Genomic DNA, 26,809 nt, shown 5'->3' with positions numbered 1-26,809 from the left:
CATCCCACCCAACCCTTTCCTGATTCACAAAGACACTCAGAAAAAAAAAATAATAATAATCACAAATGGCTTCACCAGCTGGCAAAATGCAACAGCCCCCTCCCCTTGGTCATTTATTGATTTATTTATTTAATCAAACGATTCCCTGCTGCTCAGTGGTAAACTGACCCAAGCTGGGTCACCCTCCTGGGTGCCAAAAGCGTGCAGAGACCCAAGCTGGGGGGAGCCACATGTGCATCCCCTAGCTGCATTGTTAATGAATAATCCCTCGGGCTGTTTTTGGAGGCTCTGCTGACCTTTGCGCCTGCTGGTGCAGCACTTGGCCCCAGAGCTGTTAGCTGGGCCGGCGCGGAGGGGTCTGACCCCAATCAGCTGCCCCCTCCCCGGGCGCCGATGCGGGCAGGAAGATGTGTGGGCAAATTACTCATTAATTTGCTGTAATGCAGGCAGGGGAAGAGCGGTGGGGGCTCGGGATAGCCGGCAGGCCAAGGAGCTTTGAAGGGAGACGTGGGGACCCGTGGAGAGCTCTGGGTGCGGGGTCCGTCGCAGGCTCCTCCTGCTCTGTAATTAAGCAGCAATTTTCCCCTATTAATAATTGTGTGCGGGAAGGGACGGGTGTCCCAGGGCGTCCTGCAGACGCAGCGCTCCCTGCCTGAGCCCCCCGTGGGTCACCTTGCTGCGGGTGCTGGCAGCTCGGGTGACTCGTTATCATCCTCCCTTAATGAGGGGCCAGCTTTCTTATCACCAAAGCGCAGCCTCGCCGTGCAAGCGCCGCTCCTCGCTCGCCCATCCGTCCTTCAGATGAAAAGGGGCGACGGGGGAGCTGCTGCCAGCCCCTGCTCGGGTCCTGCCTCCCCTTCTGCTCATGGGGAGCGAGTTTTGGGTGCACGGTGAGCGTGGGAGGTGTGGTGGAAGAACCCCAGTGCACGTGGAGAGGCGATGCTGGAGGCCAAACCTGGCTCCCCATGCACACACTACCGGGTATCACACAGCCCCCAGACCTGGCAGGATTTTTCCCTATTGCCCCTTTCGACTGCTGCTCCAGGGAATGCTGTGCCTTCACATGGAGGAATCTCCTCCCAGAGCCCCAGGGTTCGCAGCAGCCCTGTAGGACGAGCCCGGCTCCCCCCCAGCTGCCTGGGGCGAAGGGCGCAGCCCCTCTCCTCCCCCTGCAGAGCTGGGTGCGGGGCTGTTACTCATTGACCCCAGGCTTGCGGAGCAGCTGCTCACCAACCCAGGCAGCAGGAGCAGCCCCACATCGCCCTATATCACCCTACATCACCCTATATCGCCCTACATCACCCCACATCGCTGCCCCCCATCGCCCCGAATCATCGCCCCGCATCATCGCCCTGCATCGCCACCCTGCATCGCCCCACATCATCCATCCTCGCCACCCCACATCGCCGCCCCACATCACCCCCACGTCCCCCCACCTCCAGCAGCAGCTCCAGGAGCCCGGCAGCATGGTAAGGGGGGAGCCCACCCAGCTGGGGGGTGGATTTCCAATCGCTCGGGGTGGGGAGGGAGGTGCAGGCGTGTGAAGGGCTTTATTTATTGCGACCTTCGACGGGGATTTAATAGCAAATTAAATGATGAGACGAGAAACAAGGAAGGTTTATCAGGAGAGGGGGGAGGGAAGGCAGCAGATTCCTACGAAATAAGGTCAGGCTCCGGCTGCTGAGCAGGAATGTTTTTTCTAGTGGTTTTTTTCTAACCCACAGATTTCTGATTTTTCCTATTTTTTTCCTTTTTTTTTTTTTTCTATTTTTTTTTTTTTCTATTTTTTCCTAACCCACAGATTTCTGAGCCTGCCTGTTCCCTCTCCCTATGAACTCAGGCAGCCTTCTTGCCCCGAGGGCTCTGATCTCCTTTTGGGAGATCTGCAAAGCCTTCAGGGGAAGGATTGGGAGATTGGGAAGGGGGCATTGGGGTGGCAGGGGCTGGGACCCCCCTGGGAGAGCCCCTGCTGCTTCTTGGGGCAGTTTGGCCAGATTTGGGGTCTTTGCACAGGAGCTGAATGCATCGGAGAGAGGGGTGGAAGGAAAATGAGACGAGGGGGGTAGGAGAGGAAGGGACACAAGGAAGGAGGCAGAGGATGGTGAGGGTGCTGAGCTGGGACATGTCTGCTGGGGCAGCACGGAGCATGGAATCACTGAATCCTGGAGTGGTTTGGGTTGGAAGGGACCCAAAAAAATCACCTCCTTCCAGCCCCCAACCCAGGCTGCCCCCAGCCCCATCCAGCCTGGCCTTGGGCACCCCCAGGGATGGGGCACCCCCAGCTCCTTGGGGCAGCCTCCGCCAGGGCCTCACCACCCTAATCGTAAATAATTCCTTCACCATCTCCTCTGGGGCTCGGTTCCTGGCCCCATATCGGCTCCTTCCTTGCCCAAGCCCCATCCAGGCCGGCCACGGGCAGGGAGAAGCAGAGCAGAGGAGAAGAGGCCATAGAAATGGGATGGGCAGGCCTCCATATGTATTTATGTCCATATATATGTCCCCAGAAGGGCCATACAAAGAGGGAGGGCAGGGCTCCATATGTATTTATGTCCATAATGTCCCCAGTATGGGCCTGGCTGGCTACGGCAGGCCCAGTGGCCTGTTCATGTCACCATTGGGACCCCATGGATTCGGGGTGACCCCTGAGACCCCAAAGGGCCAGGCCTTGGGGAACCTGGCCCCGGGAAGAGGGCCTTTGATGGGGAAATGGGGCTGTGTGGAGGGCATTGGGGGGGTTTCTGGGGGGCACTGCTTCATTTCTTGGATTTGGTTTTTCCAGGTTCACGGCCAAGGAGGAGTCAGGTTCCAGAACTGGGCCAAAACCTACGGCTCCTGCCCGGAGCTCTACTTCCAGCCCACCTCGGTGGAGGAGGTCCGGGAGGTAAGGGGCAGGCACCGGGAGAAAGCAGGCAGGGAAAAACTGCGGCCCCACAGGGTGCCCTGGTGGGTTATCACCATTTTGGGGTGGTCCCAAGGAGGGGTCCGGGCTGCGGGGGGGGGAATTTTTCAACCCCAGCGGGTGAATTTTGAGTGTAAAGGTGGTGTCGGAGGTGAGGGCGGAGGTCGGGGTCTCTGCCCTTCTCCCTGTGTCCTCCGCAGATCCTGGAGATGGCCCGGCAGCGGGGCAAGAGGGTGAAGGTGGTGGGGGGCGGCCACTCGCCTTCCGACATCGCCTGCACCGACGACTTCATGATCCAGATGGGGAAGATGAACAGGATCCTCAAGGTGAGATCTGCGTTGGGCCAGGTGGTTCTGAGCCATTTTTGGGGTGGCCACCGAGGGCTGGGCATTGCACCGGCACCACCACACCTGGGGCAGGGGATGAGAGGGGAGTTTTCCTAAAGCAACCCCTGAGACTGGGGAATGGGCATTTCCCCCACAAAAAAAAAGCATTCCCTGTGCACGGGAAGCGTATGGAGCAGCTATAAAACTACAAGGAGCTGAAGACGTCTTCCTAGGATGTGTTCCTTGGGGCATAACCTCAGCCCCTTGTCCTCATCACAGCCCTGTCGGCTGGTGGACAGGAGCCCTCTGGCAGCTCAGCCTTTCCTGGTGTGCTTGATGCAAGCTTGGAGAGGTGCTTTTGGCACCCATCTGGGTGTCCGTGGTCCCCAGGTCCACGTCTGTGTCGGGTGGGAAATGTCCCTGCAGCAGGAAGGGGGATTGCTCCCTTCGATGATGCTGTGAAGGGCACAGCTCTTGCTGGGGGGCTCTGGATCACGTCCTGAGCACCTTGGGGAGAATGAGGACCACTGGGGGTCTGTGCTCTGCATCCAGACCTCGGGGGAGCAGGGAGCACTGGGCTCTTACTGGGCTCTTACTGGGGCTGCTTGGCCAGCTGGTTACAAACACTGTGTGTGTGCATCTACATGCGTGTGTTTCTGCATGCCTGCACGGGTGTGTGTGCAGCCAAGGATGCAGACATCCCGACCGTAGCGGCAGATTCTGAGCTCTGGATCATTACTGGTAATTAACAGCAACAATTAACGAAGGCAGGGCTCCCCCCGACAGCTTCTGCCTGCCAGAAGTAGGATGAGCAGCACGGCAGCAGAAGCAAGGAGCAGCTCCTTGAGGCAGGAGCTGGCAGGGCAGGGCTGATCCGCTTCACTGGGGCTGTCTGCTGACTGCCACGAGCCTGGCGAGGGAGAGGGGATGCCCGTGAGGCACCAGGAGCAGGGCAGGAACCGGTGTCACCATTGGGTTGGGTGATTTTTGGGGCTGGGAGGAGGTTTGAGAGGGGCAGCAGCTCAGGATGGAGCTCTCCTGTCGCCTCGGGAGGAGCAGCGTGCCATGGGGAGCTCCTCTTCTGCCCGTCCCCGTGCCCGTCCCTTGCAGGTGGACAAGGAGAAGCAGCAGGTGACGGTGGAAGGTGGCATCTTCCTCTCGGATCTGAACGTGGAGCTGAGCAAGCACGGGCTGGCCCTGGCCAAGTGAGTGGGACACGTGCGGGGCTGCTCCTGGGTGTCCCCCAGGTGGCCGTCCTTGCCCCGGATCAAGTGCTGGGACACAGCAAATTGGGGCTGCTTGGAGAGCTTTTACAGCAGAACGGGGCTTTTTGCTTTGGGATCTGGTTTCTGCTGGGGTCCAGCAGAATGCAAAACCCCAAAATGGAGGAGCTGATCCTGCCTCGGAGCAGGATGAGGGCAGCCTTCACCCCACACTGATATTTCTCCTGCTGCACCCGCCAGCCTGGTGTGTTCTGTGTCATGAAGGAAAACGCTGCTCCCCAACCCTAAAAAGGATGAGAGAGGGCAGGTTTAGGTTAGAAATTAGGAGGAAATCCTTCCTGGTGCAGGCTGCCCCAAGAGCTGCGGGTGCCCCAGCCCTGGGGGTGCCCAAGGCCAGGCTGGATGGGGCTGGGGGCAGCCTGGGCTGGGGGCAGGGGTCGTGCCCATGGCAGGGGGCTGGAACCAGGTGGGCTTTAAGGTCCCTTCCAACCAAAACCAGTCCAGGATTCTGTGATTCCATGAATAAGATGAGAGCTCCTCTCCCTTGAACGGGGTGGAGACCGACAACAGGCAGCTCTAGGAGGCCAAAGGAGGCTGATGGTCGGTGAAATCGGGCTGGGAATGAGTTTTTGACAGCAAATGGCAATCAAACGTTGGAGTATCCTAGAAGGGGTGTGGGAGAATCCTCTCCTCGTGTTGCTTTGGGATGTCTGCTGTCCCGAGGAGGAGGCTGAGGTGCTCACCCAGCCCCTTTGCCCGCAGTCTGGGAGCTGTTTCCGAGGTGGCAGCAGCCGGTGTGATTGGGACGGGGACGCACAACACCGGGATCAAGCACGGCATCCTCCCCACCCAGGTGAGACCCGGGGGATGGTTTCGATGCAGGGACATCGACCGGTGCCTGTGGGGATCATCCCTGCTCTGGGGCTGGTCAGCCTGACCCAGAAAGGACCCTGCCCCTGGGGTGCCGCTGTGAGCAGAGTCCCCATATCCCCCCCACAGGCCAGCCCAGCTCATTCCCAGGGACCCTAAAACACCATGATCCAGCCCCAGGCTCCTCTGTCCTTATGCTTTATGGTCCTGTAACCCAAAAAAATAGTTTGTACCGAAGGAAAAGTAGTTCTAATGTTGGAGTCCACCCCCAAACCAAGCCTTGGCAGTGCCCAGGTTGGTTTTTAATTAAACAGTTATGAAAATGCCCCGCTCCTAGCTCAAAACCTGTACGGTGACCCCACTAATGGGTGTGGAGAGGTGAAGTCACTTGGGGGAGATTTATTTCTTCAGCTCATGGCTTTTCCTGGCATCCCCAGGGAGAGCAGGATCCTTTTATGCCACCACATCAGAAGGGGCAGGATTGGGGCTGGTGGGGCCTGGCTCAGCAGAGATCACCCTGGTGCAGCCCCCAGCCGTGAAATTTGGGGTGGATGCGAGATTCGGGGCTGGTGACGGGACACCAGGTCGAGTGCTTGCTGATGTCTCTCCTCTCCTCATGGCAGGTCGTAGCTCTCTCGTTGCTGACGGCCTCGGGGGATGTCCTGGAGTGCTCCGAGACCGTCAATTCGGACATCTTCCAGGCCGCCCGCCTGCACCTCGGCTGCCTGGGCGTCGTGCTCACCGTCACCTTCCAGTGCGTGCCCCAGTTCCACCTGCACGAGGTGGCTTTCCCTTCCACCCTCACCGAGGTAGGGCTCCTCGGGGCTGGGCAAAGCTCCCGGCAGGAGAAATGGGCAGAGGGGAGCCGGGCAAGAGGGGAGAGCCGCAGGGAAAGGCACAGGGGTGAAGCTGCTCAGCCCAGAGAAAAGGAGGCTGTGGCTCTGCAGCATCATCCTCGCTTCTCAGCATCACTTATCCCGGCCTGACTCAGCCCCTGGGGTCCTGGCTCGTCCCCTGCACACAACCTCGCTTCTCCCAGCGAAGGATGGGCCACCTGAAATGGTCCTAGAGCACCTTGTGCTCTCAGTCTTACCTCCAGCCCTTCTCGTGTGTGAGAGCTGCCTGGTTTTGGGATGGGCTTCTCCATCTCCCAGGGTTTAAATCTTTTTTTTTTTTGGAGCTGAATGTGAGAGGAACCACGCTGGGGATAAGAAATCCCTTCTCAGCACCCAGCCACAGAGCTGCATGGAGCCCCATGGTGGAAAACTCCCTTTAAATGGTTTGCCATGTTGGCAAACTACTGGTCTCAGCTGTCTCCATCTTACCAAAGGTCCCAATCACCTCAACTGGGGTGTATGGCACTGGTGGCTGCCCCATCTGGGACCCCCCCAGTGGAGGTGACCACAAAGACCAGGCTTTGACCTGGTCTTTGATAGATCAGGGTCTGGCACAGTAGCCCTGCTACGGTGGGAGTGATGCAGCCAGATCCTTCAGAGAGCATTTTGAAGGCCCCGCGGGCATTTCTGGAGAGCAATTCCAAGGAACCCTTCCTCCTGGGAACACATCAAAACCGACTTTCCCCATTTCTGCCATTATATGAACTCCTCCTAACTGCTGGCTGCGTTTCCTCAGAGCCCTCCCAGCCCCGTGGTGCCGGGATGTTGGATGGGGCGAGCTCCTCAATCGGGTGCTGAGCACCCCAGGGTTGGCTCCGAGCGTGTCCCAGGTCACCCCCATGATTGGGGGCTAAAGCCAAGAGCACAGCACCACCTGCACGTAGACCCTTGGGAGTCCTGGTGGCCTCCCAACACCACGGGGCTCGCTGGAAGGAGTTACCTTGCTGGATGGGGAAACTGAGGCACAGCATCCAGCAGGAAGGAAAAAAACAGTGGTGATGGAAAGCAAAACGCTCCTGGAGCTTGGATTTGAGTCAGCTTCTGGTTGTCTTTGTCCTCCTGCGAGGTCTGACACCCTCGCTGGTGCGTCAACCTCAGCAGCACCTCCAGCCGTTGTCTCATCCCAGTTCCCAGTCCCAAAGGTCCAGTTCCAGCCCCGGCCAACGACGGCACAGAACTTGGTTGAGCTGGGCTCATGAAAAATGGATGCTCCTTGGACCAAAACAGCAGGATTCGCTGCAGGATTGATCAGCAAGGCTCGGAGAAGTGCCGCCCGTAATGCTTCGAGGGCTGAATTATTCAGCGCCCCGTTGGGGTGGCTCGAGCACCACCAGGAGTGTGAATTGAACGTGTTCCTGCAGGGGTGGCTTTGTAAATCCCAATCCTAAGCAACCTGGTGGCCCTCGAAAAGTGCCAGGAAGAGGACGGGGAGATCCGTGCACGTCCCCTGGCGTCTCCTCCTGCCTGCTGTCACCACTGCTGCAGCACTGCAGGGCCTCGTTTAGCCCAGGAGGCAGGCAGGGAAGCTGGAGGAGCACAGCAACCCCCGGAGATATTTCTCAGTGTGCCCTGGCAGCCTGCAGCGAGCTCCTCGCAGGTGTTTGCAGCTGCAGAAGCCACAAGTTTGTGTTTTCGTGGCTCGGGAGTGTCTTATCTGGGAAGCGCTTGCGGCTGCCCCAGTGTGCCGTGGCAGAGTTCCCTGTTTTAATACACTTCAATGTGGCAGGGTCTGCCAGCAAATCGTGGCTTCATCCTCAGCCAGGCTCGGGCACCTCTCCTCAGCCCAAATCTCACATTATCTCCAAGTGGCCGAGGTTGGAAGGTGCCTCTGGAGACACTTGGTCCAGCCACAGCGTGCCCTCCCCGTTCCCCCCGGGGCACCAGGGGTGTGCAGGGTGGCTTGGCACTGCCCTGGAGCTCTCCTAAGGACAAATCTCACCTTGAGCAACAGCGGGGTGCCAGCCAGAGGAAGGTTTTACACCTCCTAATCTGCCTTTTAGCGAGGAGCTGGAGCCTTGTGCCGAGCAGGGGCCAGGCTGAGGGCATGCCCTCGGCCCCGCGGGGCCGGCGTGTCTCTCCCCGTCCCTCGGGGCTGTCAGGAGGGCGAAGCAGGAATGCAATCTATAAATATTAATGCCATTATCAATCCCCCGTTGTCGCTGCTCCTCGCTCGCTTCCAGATCTCCGGGCTTTCATGTCGAGCGGCCCAGCGAAGCGGAAGAGAATAATGGCAAGGGAGCAGGTTGCCTGAAATATTTAAGCCCGAGTTATCTAAGACGTTGCAAATAATATATGTGTCAGAGGAGCCGGGCTTGGATTTGTGGTTATGTAAGATCTGCATGCCTTCTTTCCTGGCCTCGTGATCCTCTCCATCCCTGGAATACTCCCAGCTGCTCTGGCTGCCCGTGGTGACCGGGATCAAGGCGCGGATAAGGGGGGTTCGTGGCACACCTGAGGCCCCCCGAGCCCCGTGGTGTGTCCCGTGTAAACGTGTCCCAGATCCTTGGGGCGCATCCCTCAAGCCCAGGTCCCCCACGGCCACCCGGTGCCCAAATCTTTGTGCATCCCCTCGCAGTGCAGGGCCTGACCTGGTCCCTCCTGGGCTGGGGTTGCCCTTGGTGCGTGGAAGATGATCTCCCAGGGGGGCACAGGCAACGGGGGAGGCTCAGCACCCACCTCCTCCCCCAAACCACGAGCTCCCCGTGCTCCCCGGCTCTCCGGCTTTGCTCTGATGGACAGCACAAGGCAAGCAGCGTGCTCTGACCCGGCCTTTGCGCAGCAGAGGGGTTTGTTCCGGGAGGGAAGCGAAGCTCAGCAAATCCCCCGGGGTCTCTTCGTGCTCCAGGGCCATCTCCGTTGCGTGTGTTGGCCACGTAACAGCGCAAAGATTTCCGCTGCCAACCTCTGCCTCCAGCCCAGGCGGCCGGCAGCGTCCCCAAGGACTCCCGGCCAGCTCGCTGCCCTCGGCTCTGCTGCAATTAGCCTACAAAGCCGACGGCTTTATTTTCTTCAGACCGATCTGGCTCTATCAGAGGGATCAAAGGCGCACATTTTAAAGGTCGCCCTGCTGGCAATTTGATTTTTTATTTATTTATTTTTTTTTTGGCTCGGGAAGACAAGCAGGATCACCTTGGGAAGGCTGCAGAGCGCTGCTGCCCGCTGCACCCTTCTTTCCACCACTTGTTTTAGCTCCTCGGTGCACTTGTTCCTTACACCGAGGGGGTCAAAACGCGTGGTCGTGGCTCCTGCCTCTGCTTGCACAACCTTCTGTTCCCGTGGGGAGGCAAGGAGCTGGAAATAAGGATTTTTCCAGCCAGAAAACGGGCTGAGTTGGGACCTCCTTGGAGCGAGCTCGTGGCTCTGCGAGCAGTGCAGATGTGCGGCTGTTGGCAGCAGTGTTCGGTTGTTAATTAACACTAATTGCCGTCCCACCAGCACCACGTGAGTGCACGATGGCTGTAACCTTACGGAGGGGTCACAGCAAAGTGCTGGGTGCTAAAACAGCCCGGCCTGCTGATTAATAGCTCGTTAATACCAACGGCCCATCTAGAAGCGAGCAGCCCTGACCTCCCCGGGGTTACGTCCGTGGGTCACTGCTCCCTGCACGCTTCCCCCTTTATGTCAAGTGAATTCCTGGAGCAAAGCCTCCGGGTTGTCTTTGAGCCTTTCTGAGAAGCTGGAAGCGATGGAGGAGGAGAGGAGGGGAGAGGAGCTGGGGACGGGGAGGCTGCTTGAAAGGTGATGGAGCCCCAGCTGAGAGCACCGTGCCCAGGGCGAGCACGTGTCCTCGCCATCCTTGCACAGAGCAGGGACGAGGGCTGGTGTGCCTGCCCATTTCTGCAGGAGCTGCTGGGTCAGGCAAAAATTTCCTTGGGGATTTCGTTTTCCATGTCCCTGGGGCAAAGCCGAGTTTGTCCTGGGGCTGCAGCCACCCCCAGCCCCGTCACCGGCATCGTCCCGGCTGTCACCTCTGCGCCTCCCCGCTCCTCGCTGTCCTTGGCTGCCAGCAGGCAGCTCGCCCACGGTGTCTTTAAAAAGCTGCTTTTCCTGAAGCTCCTTTTTGTGTCTTTATGAATAATTTGGTGACTCTGCATTCGGAGCAGGGGACACCTCTGGGATGGGGCCGCGCCGCACATCCCGGCTGTGTGTGCGTCCCGGCTCCCTCCAGGCCCCGTTCCCTCTGGTTGCCGCAGGTGCTGGATCACCTGGAGGACCACCTGAAGAGATCCCAATATTTCCGATTCCTGTGGTTCCCACACAGCGAGAACGTCAGCGTCATCTACCAGGACCCCACCAGCAAGGCAGGTGCTGCCGGGCCCCAGCAGGAAGGCAGAAGGGGAGTTTGGAGACGAGCCCAAAGCTGCATCCCTCAGCACGGCCACAGCTGGGGCTCTGCAAGCCCTCAGCACCCCCCTCCCAAATCCTGCTCTCCTTCTGGGACTGGATTTTGGATTTTCTGGCCCTATTTCCTCAGGGGACGGAGATCTGGGGGTTCTCGGGTGCCCTTCTCCAAACCCATGCTCCCCAGTGGGGTGGGGAAGGATGCAGCCCCTGCCTGTCCCTAATGACCATCATCATCATCCTCTGCTTGGCTTTGCAGCCCCCCTCTTCCTCCGCCAGCTGGTTTTGGGATTATGCCGTTGGCTACTACCTGCTGGAGTTCCTGCTCTGGATCAGGTAGGGGCACCATCCAAGCAGCACCCAGGATTTGGGTGGGTTTTCTCCAGTTTTTTTTCCTCATCCAGCTCCGTCCCCTGCACCTCTGCGCGAAGATCTGTGCTGCCGGGTGTCCCCGGGATGGTGGCAGGGCAGGGCTGTGTCCCTCAGCACCCCATCCAGCCACCCCTGGGAGGAAGAGGATGAGGAAGGCTCCCTGCTCCTGTCCCAGAGGGTTCCTGTGCAGGAGCAGCAGGGCTGGGGCTGATGCTTGGGGCTGCACTGCCCTCTCGTGTGCACACAGCAGGAGCAGTGTGCCGAGGGTTTGCAGCAGAGAGCGAGCTTTTAGCTAAAAAAGCCCTGAGCCCCAGGGTGGCTCCCCTTTGCCCAGCACCCCTGGGATGAGATTTGGGGCTCCTCAGCTGCCTCCCTGCCCTGGCACCGGGGTCTCACCTCCCGCTCTCCCCCCGCAGCACCTTCGTGCCCAGCTTGGTGTGCTGGATCAACCGCTTCTTCTTCTGGCTCCTCTTCAGCTCCCGGGTGGAGAACGTTGCCGTCAGCTACAAGATCTTCAACTACGAGTGTCGCTTCAAGCAGCACGTGCAGGACTGGGCCATCCCCATGTAAAGGGCTCCACAGGCCACCCCAAAACCCCAAACGCTGTCCCCTGCCCGGGCTCTGCCCCAGCTCATGGTGCATGGAGCAGGAGCAAGGCCACGGGGAAAGGCTCCTGGCTGGTGGCACCATTTCCAGCTGCAAACATAGCACGGGGACATTTGCCACCCCTGTCCCGGGCCACCAATTCCACATCACACCACATCCCGGGGCGCACAGCGATGGGAGGGGGGCACTGGGACGTGCCCTGGGTTAGCATGGGGCCAGGGATGGAGCTGGGGGGGTTGAACCCAAAGGGATCTGGCGTTAACTGTGCCACTTCTGGGCAGTGAGAAGACGAAGGAAGCCCTGCTGGAGCTGAAGGCTGCCCTGGAGAACAACCCGAAGATGGTGGCCCACTACCCCGTGGAGGTGCGCTTCGCTCGGGGGGACGGGATCTGGCTGAGTCCCTGCTTCCAGCGGGACAGCTGCTACATGAACATCATCATGTACAGGTGAGCTGCAGCCCCCTCCTCTTCTCTTCTCTTCTCTTCTCTTCTCTTCTCTTCTCTTCTCTTCTCTTCTCTTCTCTTCTCTTCTCTTCTCTTCTCTTCTCTTCTCTTCTCTTCTCTTCTCTTCTCTTCTCTTCTCTTCTCTTCTCTTCTCTCTTCTCTTCTCTTCTCTTCTCCTCCTGCTGCCTGGGTTGTGCTGGGGAGCACCAGGAGCCGTGCCCAGGCAGCCACCAGCAGCACACAGCTCAGCCAGCACCACGCTGGTGGCATGGAATCACAGAATCCCGGTGGGGTTTGGGCTGGCAGGGCCGTCAGAGCCCCCCAGTGCCACCCCCTGCCATGGGCACGACCCCTGCCCCCAGCCCAGGCTGCCCCCAGCCCCATCCAGCCTGGCCTTGGGCACAGCCGTGATCGTTCCAAGAGGGTTTCCATCTCTTGGTGCTGGCCAAAAAGCCAGCAACGGGTCCCTGGGGTTGCCCTTCTCCCCTGGGGGAGCATTTTTTGGGGGAGGGTGTGCGATCCCCTCCACGGCCCCCGATGATATCCTCCCTGCCTGTCCCTCAGGCCCTACGGGAAGAACGTGCCCCGGCTCAACTACTGGCTGACCTACGAGGGCATCATGAAGAAGTACGGTGGGAGACCACACTGGGCAAAGGTAGAAGTGTCCTCACATTTCGGGGGGGTCCTTCTGTCTCTTGGTGGGGGCTTTGCAGCTGGGAGAGGCTCAGAGGAGAGCCCCAGAGCGAGATGGGTGCCCCGAGGAGATGCAGTGCAGCCCCTCCGTGTGTGGCTTTACCCAGGGGGGCTTCCTGGCAGGCTGTACCCACGGGCAGCCCCCTCTTTTTTTCTCTCCCCCAGGCCCACAGCTGCACCAGGAAGGACTTTGAGAAGATGTACCCGGCCTTCCCCAAATTCTGCTCTGTCCGCGAGAAGCTGGACCCCACGGGGATGTTCCTGAACACCTACCTGGAAAAGGTGTTCTACTGACTTTGGGGCTCTCAGGACACCCCAAAAGCTCACAGTCCTCAGTGGCTGCGCCCCCAGCTCTGGTCTGTGCCCTCTGATGGGGGCTGGCTCTGATCTGCGAGCTGGCAGGGCTCTGCGGTGCCTGGAAACCACTCCTCGTGGTCACTCCCCGTCCCCCCAAAATGTGCCCGCCCCAAATGTCTCCCGTCCAAGCCAAGATCTCAATAAAAACCTTTCTTCCAGCAGAGCCAAAAGGTGTGTGTTCAGCCCCAATGTGCATGCAGTGGAGGTGCCCAGCCCTCGGGGACCGGAGAAGGGGCTCGGTGTCCCAGGTTGGGGCTGGGCACGGGGACTGGAGCCCATAGCATGGCCTGGGATGGTGCCAGTGGGGCAAGGGGACAAGGGACACCAAGGGGGGCAAGGCAGGGGACAAGGGACACTAGAGACAAATCATGACACCTCCGGGGTTGCTCTTGCTGGGTGGTGACAATGCATTTATGGGCAGAGGGGTTTTGACTTTCGGCACCTTCAGCTGGCACAGGGTGTTCCTCATCCTCTGGGTCCTGCTTGTTTCAGCTTCCCTCGACCCTGGGCAGGTGCTGTGGCCAAGAACGGGCCACAAAAGTGTGAATTTTGTGTTTATTTTGCTGCTCGAGCAGGCGGTGCACCAGCGAGGCAGCGGCTGAGCTGCTGCAGGGGCACACGGGTGTCACTGCTGGTCCCCACGAGCACCAGGGGACAGGGACAGGGACACAGGTCCCTTTCTTGGGGAGAAAAGGCACAGGGGCTCCTGCACCTGTGCCCAATTCCTGGGATTTCCCAATTCCTGGTGTTTCACCAGCCCTTGGAGCCGGGTGGGTGCCAGCTCCACATCCCCTGTAGCTCCCCAGTGGGTGACCGAGACCTGAGCAAAGCCCTCGAGACCCAAACAAAGCCCTCGAGACCCAAAAACAAAGCTCTCAGCAGAGCAGCCAGCATTAACAGGCTGAGAGAGTGCGAGGAGGAAGCAGCTGAGGACATAAATGACTCAAGGGATGGGCTGGCCCCTGCCCCTGCCCTGCAGGAGGAGTTTGGAGCTGCCCTGGGTTTCGAAACCCGAGTTTCATTTCTGCTGCTGGAGAGGTGTTTTGGGTAAGCCTTCGACTCTGAAACAAAGATTTTATAATCTTATGTATATTGAATCTGCTCTTGTGATAGACTTCTGCTGTCTAAATCATGTATTCTCTGCTAATAACCTGATTAATTAACAGCACCTTATGCCTACTGACAGAAGTCTGGGGAAGGGTTTCTCTCCAGGAAAAATATTCCAGCCTCGCAGCACCTCTGGTACAAATCGTTGGAGTTGGTTTTCTTGTAGTAGCTCTAATCTGACTCAACCTAAAAACCTGCGTTCTTGGAAAAGCAAATTAACAGAATCGTAACCTCGGCATTCACACGTTCGTCCAAGATTGTGCTGTGTAGGTGTTACCGGTTTGGAGTCATAAAAGGTGGGTGCTGCTTTGCTTTCTGTTTTCTAGGCAAATTGTTTGATGATTTACTCTGCGTGATCATTTCCGTGTAGTATACAGCTGCCCTACCTGACGTGTTTTCAGGCGAAAAAAAAATGCTAATCAAAAGCACCAAAAAAAAAAAAAAAAAAAGGATACAGGGTATAAAAGAGCAAGGATAATCCTAGAAACTATTTTTTTTTTTTCCTGCAGCCCAGGTTTTCAGCGACAGTTGCTTCTTTTCTCCTGGTGTGCCGTGGCCAGCAGCACACGTGGGGCAGGTACATACGGACACGGGGTGCTGGGTGGCATCTGCTCGAAATAATTTCTCCATCTGCTCTCGAGGCTGCCCGTTTTATCAGCCTTGATGCCCCTGGTGTGTTTCTGTCTCCTGCCACCCTCACGTTCATCGTGTGCCCACCCGGAGCATGGGGCTGAGCCTGCTCCTGGGGGCGCCTTAAGGCTAAGCCGTGGTGTCCTGCGAAGAAGCCAGAAGCACAAAAACCTCCCAAAGTCCTGCTCTGGACCCACATGAAGCCTCGGTGGTGTCATCTCAAGGCAATGCAGACGGTGACTGTGCTCCTCTCTCCCTCAGGAGGTTTTTGCAGTGCTTTTGTCCCTTTTTTTGGGGCCACCACCTGCGTGCATCCGTCCCACGACAGCACCCGGCTGCCTGCCCGAGCTCATCCCAGCTCTGCATTTCTCCATCCCGATGGCAGAAGGAGGACCCGTGGCACACGGTGAGCTCGGTGTCACCACGAACAGCACCGGGAACGAGTCCTGGGTGCTGCAGTGCTGCTCCCTTCGAGGTGCACCCCATGGAGAAGGGGCCTGGATACGATGGAGAAGGGCTCAGCATCTCCCCCGAGATGGGACCTCCCAGGGAAATGGGGAGGGATGGTCTGTCGGGGGGTAGGGACAGGACAAGGGGGGTGGCTTTAAGCTAAAAGAGGGCAGGTTTGGGTTAGATATTAGGAATAAATCCCTCCTTAGCTCATGAGCTGGGCATTTCTCAGGCGAGGCTGATAGATGAGGGCGGTAAAGGTGCTGTCAGGAAGGATCCCCAGCTCACAACGCCCCCAGAGAGGCTGAGCAGGCAGGCACACTAACCAGAAATCCCCTTCCCTCTGACAAGGTGGTGGCGATGACTCACTGGAGGAGACTGCCAGGAAAAAGAAAAGGTTCAGGAGAGACCAGAATCCTGAGGATGGAGAGTGTGAGAAAAATCCCAATGATTTTCTTAGAGAGGATCTTCTGTGAAGCTCTTTTATTTGTGATTAATGATGGGCGTCCTGTAAGCAGGAGCGCACAGGAAAAGTTTATCCTAACCTTTTATCCCCTATTACCTGACAGCTGATTTCTCCCCTTTCCTCGCTGCCTGAGTACTGCAGGTTCACAACCTACTCGATGCCCTTCTATACCACACATGTACAATTTTATTTGACCAATTGCTAATTTCTCCTTTCCCTTTTATTTTTTCCTCCTTCTCTCGTGACCAGAGGGCTCGTGATTTTTGTTTTTCCTAATCTCGTACTGCTCATCCTCCTTTTTCTTAGCTATCCTCCTTCCTTTGGGACAGGGGGACCTTCCCCTCCTCTGCTTCACACACTCCCCACTGCTCTGCCGCACAATCTCTTTTGAATATGCAAGGTTAGAGGAATTTCCCACTGCAAAAACATCTCTTATTGCAAAAACACAACTCAGTTGCTCTCAGGAGCAAGAGGTTCTGAAGTCCTGTGAGTACAGGGCTCGTGATGTCTCCCTAGGGAGCTCTGTCGAGGCTGCTCTAACTTCTGACCCTCCCTGCAGGTAAAAAGCTGCAAAACGAACTAAAAGCCGCTCTGGAGGCGTCCTCCAGGAAGCTGTTGCAGTTCCTCCCTGAGCACAGGCTGCCCGAGACAAGGAATGGGATCGAGTACCTCAAGTGAGTTGCCTGGCGTTTGTTCCCCTGGTCCTTGCCTGGGAAGGGGTGGCCCAGAGCTGTTGGCGCACAGAAGGACTCTGAAGCCAGCAGAAATCTCTGGCAGAGGAGATATTTCAGAATATTTGGGAACCTTGCTGACTGCGGAATGACTCCATTTCAAAGGTTTTTTCCCTCGGCTGGTGCATGCAGGGGGTGTCGTGCTGCTGGGCAGCCCAGGAGGACACCGCATCCATGGGGGTGTCCCGGGGTGTCCAGGTTCACTGGTCCAAGAGGGACCCTCCCCAGGGGCAGTGAGCCCCGTTCCTGATGGGATGAAATCATAAAATCAAAAATAAATCCCATTATAAAAAGCCCATCAGAAGGTGCAAACCCAGACGGTACCGAGAGGATGCTGGAGGTGATGTGATGTGCAGCGTGCTGCTGGGCACCTGTCCCTGAATCCAACACGAGGCTTATCCTGGATCTCACAAATCCCAGCTCAAATCTTGTAGGAAAAGAAGTTAGTTTCACCCTTTTGAAAAGCGCAAGCCCGTGGGAGTTATTTAAATTGTCTTTTTTTTTTTTTTTTTTTTTTTTCCCTCTCCCTGCCCTCAGGAACCGCCTCATGGGCTTGAAGCCAGACATCTTGCTGGACCCCATTCACATCGGCCTCTTCGGCAGCACCGGGGCAGGGAAAAGCACGTTGCTGAATGCCATCATAGACAAAAAATTCTTCCTGCCGGTGTCCGGGAACGCAGCCTGCACATCCTGCGTGGTGCAGATCAACACAAGCCGCGGCAAACAGCACGAGGCCAAAATTCACCTCCTCACGGACGAGGCACGGAGAAGATCTCTATTTTTGCTATTTCTTTGGGGAAAGGAAAGGAGACCTAAAAGGCTTCTGCAGCCTTCTGGAAGGTGTTTGGGGGAGAAGTGACCCCAGTGGCCAAAATGACCCCAGAGAAGTGATGGGCACCAGACCCGGTTCCCTTTGAGCTGGGTGTGCACGGAGGGACCAAGCAATTGAATTTCTTCCTTGCTGCCTTGTCCCCCTGCTGTCCCCATGTGCTGTTGTCCCCTGGTGGTCCTGTCAGGCCCTTTTCCCCCTTCCAGGCACCCCAGCCATGACCTCTTCTGTCCCAACAGGAATGGAAGGAAGAGCTAAAGGGTCTGGTGGAGCTTATGGACCCGGACGAAGACAGCGAGGATGACCACGAGAGAAGCGAGGCTGCTTCGAAGATCTCTGCTATCTACGGGGAAGAAGCGGAGACGAAGAGTTACGAAGAGCTGTGCGGGATGAAACCCGCCATCTCTATTCCCCCATCAAGATGTATTCTCCTGAAGGAAACAACTGTGAGTAGCCCCTGTATTTCACGGGATCCCAGAATCACGGAGGGGTCTCCTGCTGCCCGCCCATGGTAGAAGGTGACAGCTCGTCCCCGTTTTTGTTTGCTGGTTTCACCATGTTGGGGAGAGCCTGATCTTCTTGGGTTGTTCCACCCATGGTGACCTTGGGACCCCTCTTTGCATCCTGGTGCCTGCACCTTGGGCACAAGGCTTTGGGTATCACGGCCAGCCACAGCAAATCTTTGTGTTTCTTGGTGTCCCTGAGGTTCTTTGCTAAGCAGGGGCACTGCTTCTTTCCCTTGCTGTGTCCCAGGCTAACGACCTTTCGGACAAAATGGGTCCGTATATCCGCAGTCAGAGCAGCCCAAAACCAGCAAACAGCAAAGAAGAAGACATAACGCGGCTCTGGCCCCTGATCAAAAATGTGGAAGTGACCGTCCCAGATTCACAAATGATTCCAGAAGGCGTCATCTTCGTGGATATCCCAGGGACAGGCGATTTCAACGCCAAAAGGGACGAGATGTGGAAAGAGGTGACCGGCCAGCTGTGGCGTGGGGCGGGAGGGAAGAGACACTGCCCTCTGCTCTTCGGTGATGGAGAGAGCTGGGAGCCACCGTGGGGCTGTGGGGAACAGGGAAACCCTCTCAGCAGAAGGTCCAGAGCAGCTTTTTAGTGTTGCACACCTGAGCTACTGCATTTTCCAGCTCAGAAGTGGTGCAGTTCCCTGCTTGGAGATGGCACCAAAGGCCAAAAGCATTTCTCTCCTGGTAGCGTGCTACAAGAAGAGGCCCTGCAGGTGCTGATCCCATCTTTAGTTTCCTTCCCTCCCAGTACTGTGCTGTCACCAGACACCCTACTAGGGCAAGCACTGGTGTCCACCCCAAACCCCCATCGGCTGCAGTCCTGGGTTGTAGAAATTCGTGATGGGAGCATGAGGTCTCTGGCTGGAAGCACAAAGATTGCACATCCCAGTTCTTCACCAGAGTTAATGAGAATTAAAGGTGCTCAGCATCTCTTGTATTTACTCTCTGCTGATGTTTCGTATCCTTTATTTATGGCCCTTCTTCCCCTCCTCCCCCTTGCAGAACATCAACAAATGCTCTATCATTTGGGTGGTCAACTCCTTTGAACGTATTCTGGGAGGAAAAACCCATGAGATGCTGCTGAAGGAAGGCATGAAGGCTTTCCAGAGCGGGATGTGCAGGGACATTTCCTTGGTGGTCACAAAGTCTGATGAGCTGGATCCAGAGGAGTACAAAAAGTAATGGAACAAGCCGAGCTCCGGGGGCTGCCGGAGCCCGAGCTCCGTGCAGGGGTGCTGGGTGGGCGATGCCACGTGGTCCTCCTCCCCTTCTCCTTACAGGACCTTCTAAAATCAATCAAATGTGTAATTTCTGCCTTTTTATCTTTTTAGGGAAAAAAATAGAGACCATGTGAGTATAATCTTAAGCTTCTTCATCCCTTTTGGGTCGTTTAAGAAAAGGGGAGAGGTTCCCGTGTGATTCAGTGTCACTTGAGCAGAACTGATGGATTTGATGAAGAAACCAAAAACTCTGTGTAGTTCTTTGTCTTATATTAGGGAGAAACTGTCCCAGACAGTCCCTTTGGCCTTAAAAAAAAAAAAAAAATCAGAGATCTATTTAGCATTGCCAGAAAATGTCAGTAATAACTCCTATTCTTTCCCCAACGTAGATAAATAAACATGATGCCATCCTGGAAAGGAATGAAACAGTGAAGCAAGAGAAGAGCCAAATGATGAAGAATACCCTCATGGTAAAGTAGCTTGGAGAGCCTGGACAGAATTTATCTGTGTCGTGGATCTGTTCCTTTTAAAGTCGGGTGCATGCCTGTACTACAAGATTCTTGTCGTGGTTATTGTGAATAGACATTGCCTGTTATTATTAATAGACATTTTCCTTGAAGTCTGGTCACCACCTAGCAGCTTCTGCTTACTACAAACCTTTCTTTTCCTCTGTGTTTGGGTCCAACGGGTCTTCCTAATCATCTCCAGTTTAATTCTCCGCTGCATACGCAAGAAATGCAGGACTTTGGTGATGGGGACCCCCCCCTGATTCAGCATTCGCCTCATAAAGAAGAAGAGCCCAGATCAAATTATGCTGCAGAAACAAACCCAGCGTGTGTGTGTTTCAGAAAAAGCTTCCAAGCGACTCTGAGGTTGTGTGCAAGCCTGACCTCGTGTACACGGTCAGTGCCCGCGAGTACTGGCAGGGGAATACGCTCAGCAAGGAAGAAACAGGTAACAGTCGGCTTTATGCATGTGATATATGTACACGGGTTTGGAGAGGTCCATGGACGTTTCCCTTCATCTGCCTTTCCCCCCTTCAAATTATTGATACCAAATAGTTCAGAGTCAGGAGAGGATCCCCTCAGCCCAGCCAGGCTGTGCAGGGTTCACAGCCATTCATGGCAGGCAGAATATTGAGATTTTTTGGCCAGTTCCTGAACCACGCAGTACGTGCCATGCCGATCTATAGTGTTCTTAGGGCTGGGTCTGGAGATTTTACTGCTCCAAGCACTGCAGCGTGGCACTTAACGTGGAGTTGGGTCAAAGCCACGCGAGGTGTCTTTGGCGTTACTTTTGCTAAAACCCTTCTGGTTTGGTGGTTTGGCACGGATGCTTTCTTTCCCCTTCCCTCCTCTTTTGAAAGCGTGCCCCTCTCGTGCACTCTGCTGGGCCTGTCCCCAGGGTGCCCGCATGGCTCTGCGGGACCAAGCCGAGTCCTGGGGGCCCTGTGTGTGCCCCTACATCCCCACCCCATGCCCGGACAGACCAGTGCTGACCCAAACCAGGCAATTGGGGCTGCAGAAATGAGCCCTGAGCACCCCCAAGGCTGTCAGGGTCTCCTGGGAGCCTCCTCGGAGGCCACCACCAGGCTGGAGCTGGTGTCCTGGGTGTCCTGCAGGAGGGCTGCCCCCCCGCTAACCCGGCCTCTCACCCCTTGCAGAGGTCCCGAAGCTGAGGGAGCACATCCGCAGGTTTTACACCGAGCAGAAGAGGAACAAGCTGCTGGACTACACGACAGAGGCTATGGTCATTTTCTCACTGATCTGGACTCTCCCGTCCAACAACCATGCTCAGGTTTGTCCAGAGCAGCTTTTGGGAGCATCGCTGTTTATTCTTTCCTGACAGGCTCTTTCCTTTCGAGCAGGCAATTCACATCACACATTTCCAGCACGACACGTACACAACCTGCGGGCAAAACATCTCGCAGGGGGCTGACAAATGCGTCGAGGCACCACAGCCCAAAATATCCACAGCTTGAGCTCAGCTCCTGCAGCCTCCCCAGCCAGGAGAGCCCCGGGCTGTCCTCCTGTCCCCTGGGGCAGAGGGGACAGTTCTGGTGCAGGTCTGCCTAAGCGGTGACTCTGCACTGGGGAAAGCAGCCAGGGAACTGGGCGGCACTGGTGGCAGTGGTTGGGGCAGGTGGGGAAGCTGGCGGGGTTATTTATGGCCCTATTTATGTTTGCTTCCAGCACGGTGTTTTCAGTGATTATTTTTTCCCCTCTCTTGTCCATTGATTTCAGTCTCAGCTTGCGAAAAGAAATTACTTGAAGGATTTCATTACGCAGAAGATTGCTGACTTGGAGAAAGACATCCAGAAATGCTTTGCACCAATCGAACAGCCACTCAGGGAAGGCGTAGACGAAGCGAAGAAGTCATACAATAAAACTATCTCCAGTCTCCTCAAGGTGGGTGTCAAGCGGGGTTTTTGCAATCCCAGAACTAATTAGTTTGGGAAGAAGCCCCAGAGGTCTGCCTGTGCATGAGGGCTGGTGGCTGCTTGAACCACCAAGGACAATTTAAAGGACAAAGAGACCTGCTGGGCTGGGTGGCATCAGTGCCCTGGCAGGGGCTGTGCTAGCCCTGGGGGCTAGCAGTGTCCTGGGGGGCTGCAGATGTGCGGGGCACGGTTTGCTTTTTCCTTTCTGTTGCCCGGAGCCTGGATGCAAACAGCAGCACTTGGAAGCACGTTGGATGCTGGTCCTTGGGGGTGCAAGGAACAGGGACATGAGCACAAGCCCTGCTGCAGCATTGCTCGCGGGTGGCGTAGCCAAAAGTTGGCCTCCGGCAAGGGGAAGCCCATGTTGGCAGCTTGGCAGCTCAGGCAGTGACCTGGAAGTCATGGAAATGCCCTTCCTGGTGAAACGAGCTAAAACATTGCAAAAATCTCTGGGGTGGGGACTTGGCCAGCTGCCTCCCAGCCAAGCAAAACCACCCAAAAAACAAACAACCTCCTCTGCCCCAGGGTGGTAGGAAGGAGCTGCGTGGAAAGGAGGCCTCAGCAGCAGCTGCTGGGCTGGCTTGAGGTTCCTTTGGTCCAACGCAGCCCCAGCCTCCAAAAATTTAGCTGGAAACCCCGTCCTTCCCCCCCTGCAAGTTTGCTCCTGGGCTGTTTTCATGGCCTCACGGCCTGTGCCTCCCGTCCCGCAGCGCAGCCACGGGCACCAGGGCTACCACCGCACCCTGAAGGCCGTGTGCCTGAAGAAGGGGGTGTACGCCTCCCGCACCTTCCTCAGGATCGACATCAACGACGCCCTGGCGCAGCCCATCTACAGGAAAATCGACCCCAGCTTCGGGGAGGTGTTCAGGTGAGGTGCCAGGCAGGGCCCCGGGGGTGCAGCAGGAGGGCCGAGCAGCTCCTTGCTGCTGGGGATTTGTCTCTCTGCTTCCCACCCGCCTCCGCTTTTGGGACCTTTCAACCTCCCCAAGCAGCCTGCTCCCAAAGCCTTGCACTGCGAAACCTCTCCAAATGTCTAACCACAACGCTCTGCGACATAGGTTGAACCTCCCTTTTTTTGTTTATTATTTTGTTTATGGGAGGCAGTTTAATAGGAAAACAGGGCAGGCTGTGGTGTCAGGACAAGTGCACCGAGCTGCTCCTCGCTTAGCCTTGATCAGCATCATTTTTTCTCCCTTTCTCCCTATTTTTCCCTTCATAAACCCATCAGGTTTATGAAGGGAAAACCCATTGCGTGCAGCATTTGTTCCTTTGCAAAGAAAAAATAACCACATCCTCAGTCTGGACTAGCTAAGGGCGAAGGAAGCATGGAAACCGTGCTGCTGTGCTTGCTTTGTCCTTCCCTGTGGGTCTGTGGCTTTGGATGGACGTCCTGCCCTGCTGGGTGGGGAGGATCCGTCTTTGGCTTTGTCCTTCCCGATGAATTTCCCGCCCCGCAGGATCCAGATGAGCACCCGTTCCACGCTGAAAATCTGCCTGGACGCTTTCAAAAACGCCGTGCAGCAGAAACTGCAGGAAGTTGGGATGCAACTGGTGGCTGACAGCAACCAGCTCCATTTCCTCAAGCAGGAGGTGAGCTCACCTTGAAGGGGGCTGTGCGAGCAGGAACGAGCAATGGGAGAAGGAAAGGGGGAAAGCACGGCCTCCGTGGGACCTGGGGAGGTGCTTAGCTCTGTCTCAAGCTCCTGGAGAGGTGAGAAGGAGCCACATGAGCAGTTCCACAAGGTCTCTAGTGAGCGTGATCTTCAGGAGGCTGAAGGCTTTCCTGAGTCCTGGCATAAAACGTCCCAGCCAGCCTTCTGCCGTGTTAATTCAGGGCACAGCAGAAAGGTGATGCCCACTGGCACCAACTGTCCCGGTCATCCTGTGAACGACACCCTCATATTTAGGCCATCATTCTGAGATTTTTATTCTGAAGTTGTTAGCTGAGTTTGTTTGTATGACTGAAGCACCGGTGGGCAAACATTTGAACTTACTCCTGCAGACAGACTTCATCGTCGCTGAGGCTGAAAAATTCATCCTGCAGAGGAAAGCAGAAATCTACCAGTCCCTTGCAGCGTCCATTCAAAATGACCTGCTGCTCTGCTATGAAGGTAAGACCAGCCACCTCGTTTTTTTCCTCTTTGTCCCTGGAGGTTTTGATTTTCACAGAATAACCCCAGTAAGGGCTCAGAAGAAGGGCCCAGGCTTACCACCTACCTGTAGAAAGGCTGCGAAGGAATCTACGGGGCAAAAGGATTATCTGTTATTTGGTCATCAACTCAGAGAGATTTCTGAAATCCAAAGTAGATCATGCACAAATAGAAAAAATTCCTTCCTTGATTTACTCTATTTTCTATGTTTTGTAAATCATGGATATTTTCTAGCAGTAATTCGTTCTTATTTGACTGACTGCCTCTGAAGGAAGGAGAGGAAGGATGCTAAAGCAATAAGCTGCTGAATCTGATTTTGGTTTTTCCTTCCTTTCCTATCAGTAGGTGGCACAGTCGGAAAGCGAAACAGTTCAAAACCCCAAATCCAGAAGTTGCTCGCGTTGGCTTTAGGAAGACACCTTAATTCCTGGGGCAGTTAGTTGTGGAAATGCACTGCTGGGCCAAAGCAGGGAGGTGTCCTGGGGACGGGCCACCCCAACAGAGCTCTCCTCACAGCCAGCTGCTCTTTCTCTGACCTCTGGAAACATTCGTGGGGCACGGGGAAAAAAATACTGAGAGGAAAAATAACGAGCTCCTGTTGGGGAACATCCCTGTTTAATTAGTGCCTGTGAAACGTGCAGGGAAATGGGCTTGGGCCAGGAGTCAAAAAAGCCGGGGATGCAAATTGGTGCTGTCCTTTCCATGAGAGCCAGGAGGTGGAAATCGTGCGTGAAGGTTTCTTGCCCCAAAGAGCAGGGCTCTGGCAGCATCTCCTGCAGCTCGGGGCTGATCTGTACGGGTGCTTCTGCGCCCTGAGGAGCACGAGGGGCTTCTTTTCTCTGTTAAATCAGCTCCCCAGCACAAGCAGCTTGGCCTCCCTCTGTAGAAGACTCTGGCTGTGCTCTTGTCCCTTTCCCAAAGCAAAGTCCTGCCCCTTGTCCCCACCTGTGTCCTCGCTCTGGATGCCCGTGTGACAGTCCCCTCTTTGCCACAGAGGCGGCCACGGTAAGAGGACTACAAGCCTTCCAGCGGATGAAAACCATCCTTAGCACCGGGGTGACGAGAGAGGTGGAGAGAGGAATGTTTGAAAGAGCTGAGGAGAGCATGAAAGGGCACCTCCAGGACATGCAGGTACGTTGGGCGCCTTGGGGACCTCCCTCCAGCCATGGTCAGTGCTTGTGGGTAGGGGACAATGCTCCAAAAAGGATCTTGTGAATGCGTGTGATAACGGGAAGGAATTTCCTTGGGAGATGTTGGCTTCAGCAGGTTCTCATGTATGCCGTAGGCCACTGCTGGCCCTGCTTTTTCGGCAGCAGAGCAGCCTCCAGAAGCACAGAGGTGTTTGACATCATTTAGCCATTGCACATCACCACTAGGGACCAAGTTCAGCTCGAGGCACCAATGTGTAGACCCTCCTGTACTGGAGGGGCTGCCTGCAGACTTGTAACTGGTCTAGCAGTTCCCTGTAACTGGTACCCACCTCACTCCTCTCCCCACATTAACCACAGTTTGGGTGAAGGGGCTTAGAGGAGCTCAAAGCTGCCACCTCCACCCCCCGGAGCCCATCAGCCCTGGTGGGCTCTCGTGGCTCATTTTACCAGAGAGGCTCTGCTCTGAAAAGCTGTATGGAAATCCTTAACCCTTATCAAAATATCGAGCTGGGCTCTCCTTCTTGTGCACCAGCACCCGCAGCAACGAATTGGCTGGATGGAGGTGGGGGGTGGCTGCCCCCGAGCTTTCCCCGTCCCAGGGTCCCCACGGGCACTGGGAGGGACTGGGGGGCTTCAGCCCTGTCCCCTGCTCATGTGCTTGGCTGCCTGGCGCTTGCAGAAGCAGATCCCCAGGAAGCTGGAGGAGGACTTTTCCAGCGTTCTCGGCTTGGTCTTTTGCCCGTGGGACCAGCTGGACGGCAAGCTGCCAGGTATGGCCGCGAGCACGGCTTTGGGGCTGTTCGTGCAGGTCCTGCACTCCTTCCTCCCCGTTTTGGGGGTGCGAGAGGGTGGCTGACAGGGTGAGGAGGGTGCCCAGGGCTGCAGGCCCAGCCACGAGGAACTTTCCTTGCGTTCCCTTGGGCATCAGAGGAAGATGCTGCAGGCCAGCAGGGTGCCCACATCCCAGCTGTGGCTTTGCCCCACAGCAGCTCCCATGCGAGTTGCTCTTCTCTCGCTGTGCTTCAGTCCCCACATCCATAACGTTGCTGTGGGCACGTGTTTGGTGATGGGGATAAATAAATACCACCTGGCTTCCCAGGGGGATTGCCCTGGGGGAATCTCCCCCCTTCCCCAGAGCAGGAGAGGCAGGGGCAGACTTCCCAGGACCAAGGGGCAGATGTCCAGCCCGCTCTAACAGGCTCCTCTGTTCCTGCAGACTTACAGAGAGAATTTTTCACCATCATCAACATTCACAAGGCCCTGCAATCAGCCAAAGTCGCTTAGAGAGCCGCGGGAATTGTCTCCGACGATGTGGTTTTATTATTCACGTCGATGGCTTGTTCTTGTAATAAATGGCTAAGTCCCAAATGGGGTTACAATCAAAGTTTACAATTTATTAAGGAAATAGAGGTAAGCAAACAGCGCTGGGTGCGCCGGGAGTCTCTGCTCCACCAAGACGCACACCAGTTACATCAAGCAGCTGGTTTTTATGCTCCTAGGCTGATACATATTCATTACTACTTCTAGAAAAAAAAACAGGGTTATTATAATTAGTTTCCAGAATCCAAACCCTCCTACTGGAGCATGCGTATCAGTCTCTGGTGGTCCCTCTGGGGGTCTCTCGTGCTGAAGGCTCATAGTCTTCCTCCCTCTTGTCCTTCTCCTTTGTCCAACTTGGCTGGATGTCAGAGACTTGTGCAGCGTCCTCTGCAACCTTTGTCTTTTAGTCGTCCTTCAGCTTTCCCCTTCTCCTTAATCTCCTGGCCAGATATCAGACACTTGCATAGCGTCCCATGCAGCAGTCCCAATAGTTAGCAGTTATTCTGATCCCCTTTGTTCTTATCCCCTATTGACACGGATTGCTGGACCATTCCTTTGCAAGGTACAAGAACTCTATACGTGAACCACTTTGTTCTTAGACCTGTGGTTATACAAGGGTATGTAAGACAGAAATCACATTTCATCATACCCTAGCATTGTTCCATATGGACACGAATCAGATGAACACATTTCACATTCTCTTTACTCCGTGGCTTCATGGGAAATCACCTCTGGTGATTTTTTTTCCTCTTATAAAAGCATTTCT

The 26,809-nt window shown here is 55.9% G+C and overlaps 2 protein-coding genes and 1 long non-coding RNA gene across 3 annotated transcripts; 2 read left to right on the top strand and 1 right to left on the bottom strand.

The window, feature by feature from the left end:
* Window positions 1-89: 89 nt before the first annotated feature.
* Window positions 90-1,514, bottom strand: LOC311434114. The gene is made up of 3 exons (XR_014691261.1): window positions 1,437-1,514; window positions 673-859; window positions 90-561 (listed from the first exon to the last, which is right to left on the bottom strand). It is a non-coding gene; the product is annotated as an uncharacterized lncRNA (long non-coding RNA).
* LOC311434113 (L-gulonolactone oxidase-like) lies at window positions 874-13,196 on the top strand. The gene is made up of 12 exons (XM_084514003.1): window positions 874-1,469; window positions 2,780-2,881; window positions 3,100-3,225; window positions 4,336-4,430; window positions 5,211-5,301; window positions 5,942-6,127; window positions 10,408-10,515; window positions 10,815-10,891; window positions 11,344-11,493; window positions 11,815-11,979; window positions 12,541-12,631; window positions 12,835-13,196. Exons 1-12 carry the CDS (start codon window positions 966-968, stop codon window positions 12,961-12,963), a joined length of 1,824 nt encoding a protein of 607 aa, XP_084370129.1. The 5' UTR covers window positions 874-965; the 3' UTR covers window positions 12,964-13,196.
* Window positions 13,197-14,025: 829 nt separating this feature from the next.
* LOC311434101 (nuclear GTPase SLIP-GC-like) lies at window positions 14,026-26,099 on the top strand. The gene is made up of 20 exons (XM_084513988.1): window positions 14,026-14,073; window positions 14,643-14,710; window positions 15,025-15,169; window positions 15,565-15,645; window positions 16,239-16,353; window positions 16,948-17,170; window positions 17,479-17,685; window positions 17,993-18,211; window positions 18,765-18,940; window positions 19,094-19,112; window positions 19,372-19,452; window positions 19,831-19,936; window positions 20,646-20,779; window positions 21,226-21,390; window positions 22,133-22,290; window positions 22,880-23,012; window positions 23,425-23,533; window positions 24,567-24,703; window positions 25,403-25,493; window positions 25,940-26,099. The coding sequence occupies exons 3-20, from the start codon at window positions 15,142-15,144 to the stop codon at window positions 26,005-26,007; spliced, it is 2,250 nt and encodes a 749-aa protein (XP_084370114.1). The 5' UTR covers window positions 14,026-14,073; window positions 14,643-14,710; window positions 15,025-15,141; the 3' UTR covers window positions 26,008-26,099.
* The last annotated feature ends 710 nt before the right edge of the window (window positions 26,100-26,809 follow it).

The sequence above is a fragment of the Aythya ferina genome, assembly GCF_964211825.1.
Source record: "Aythya ferina genome assembly, chromosome: 3".
NCBI lineage: Eukaryota > Metazoa > Chordata > Aves > Anseriformes > Anatidae > Aythya > Aythya ferina.
The sequence above is the reverse complement of the archived record's forward strand: the minus strand, read 5'-3'. Positions and strand labels throughout refer to the sequence as shown.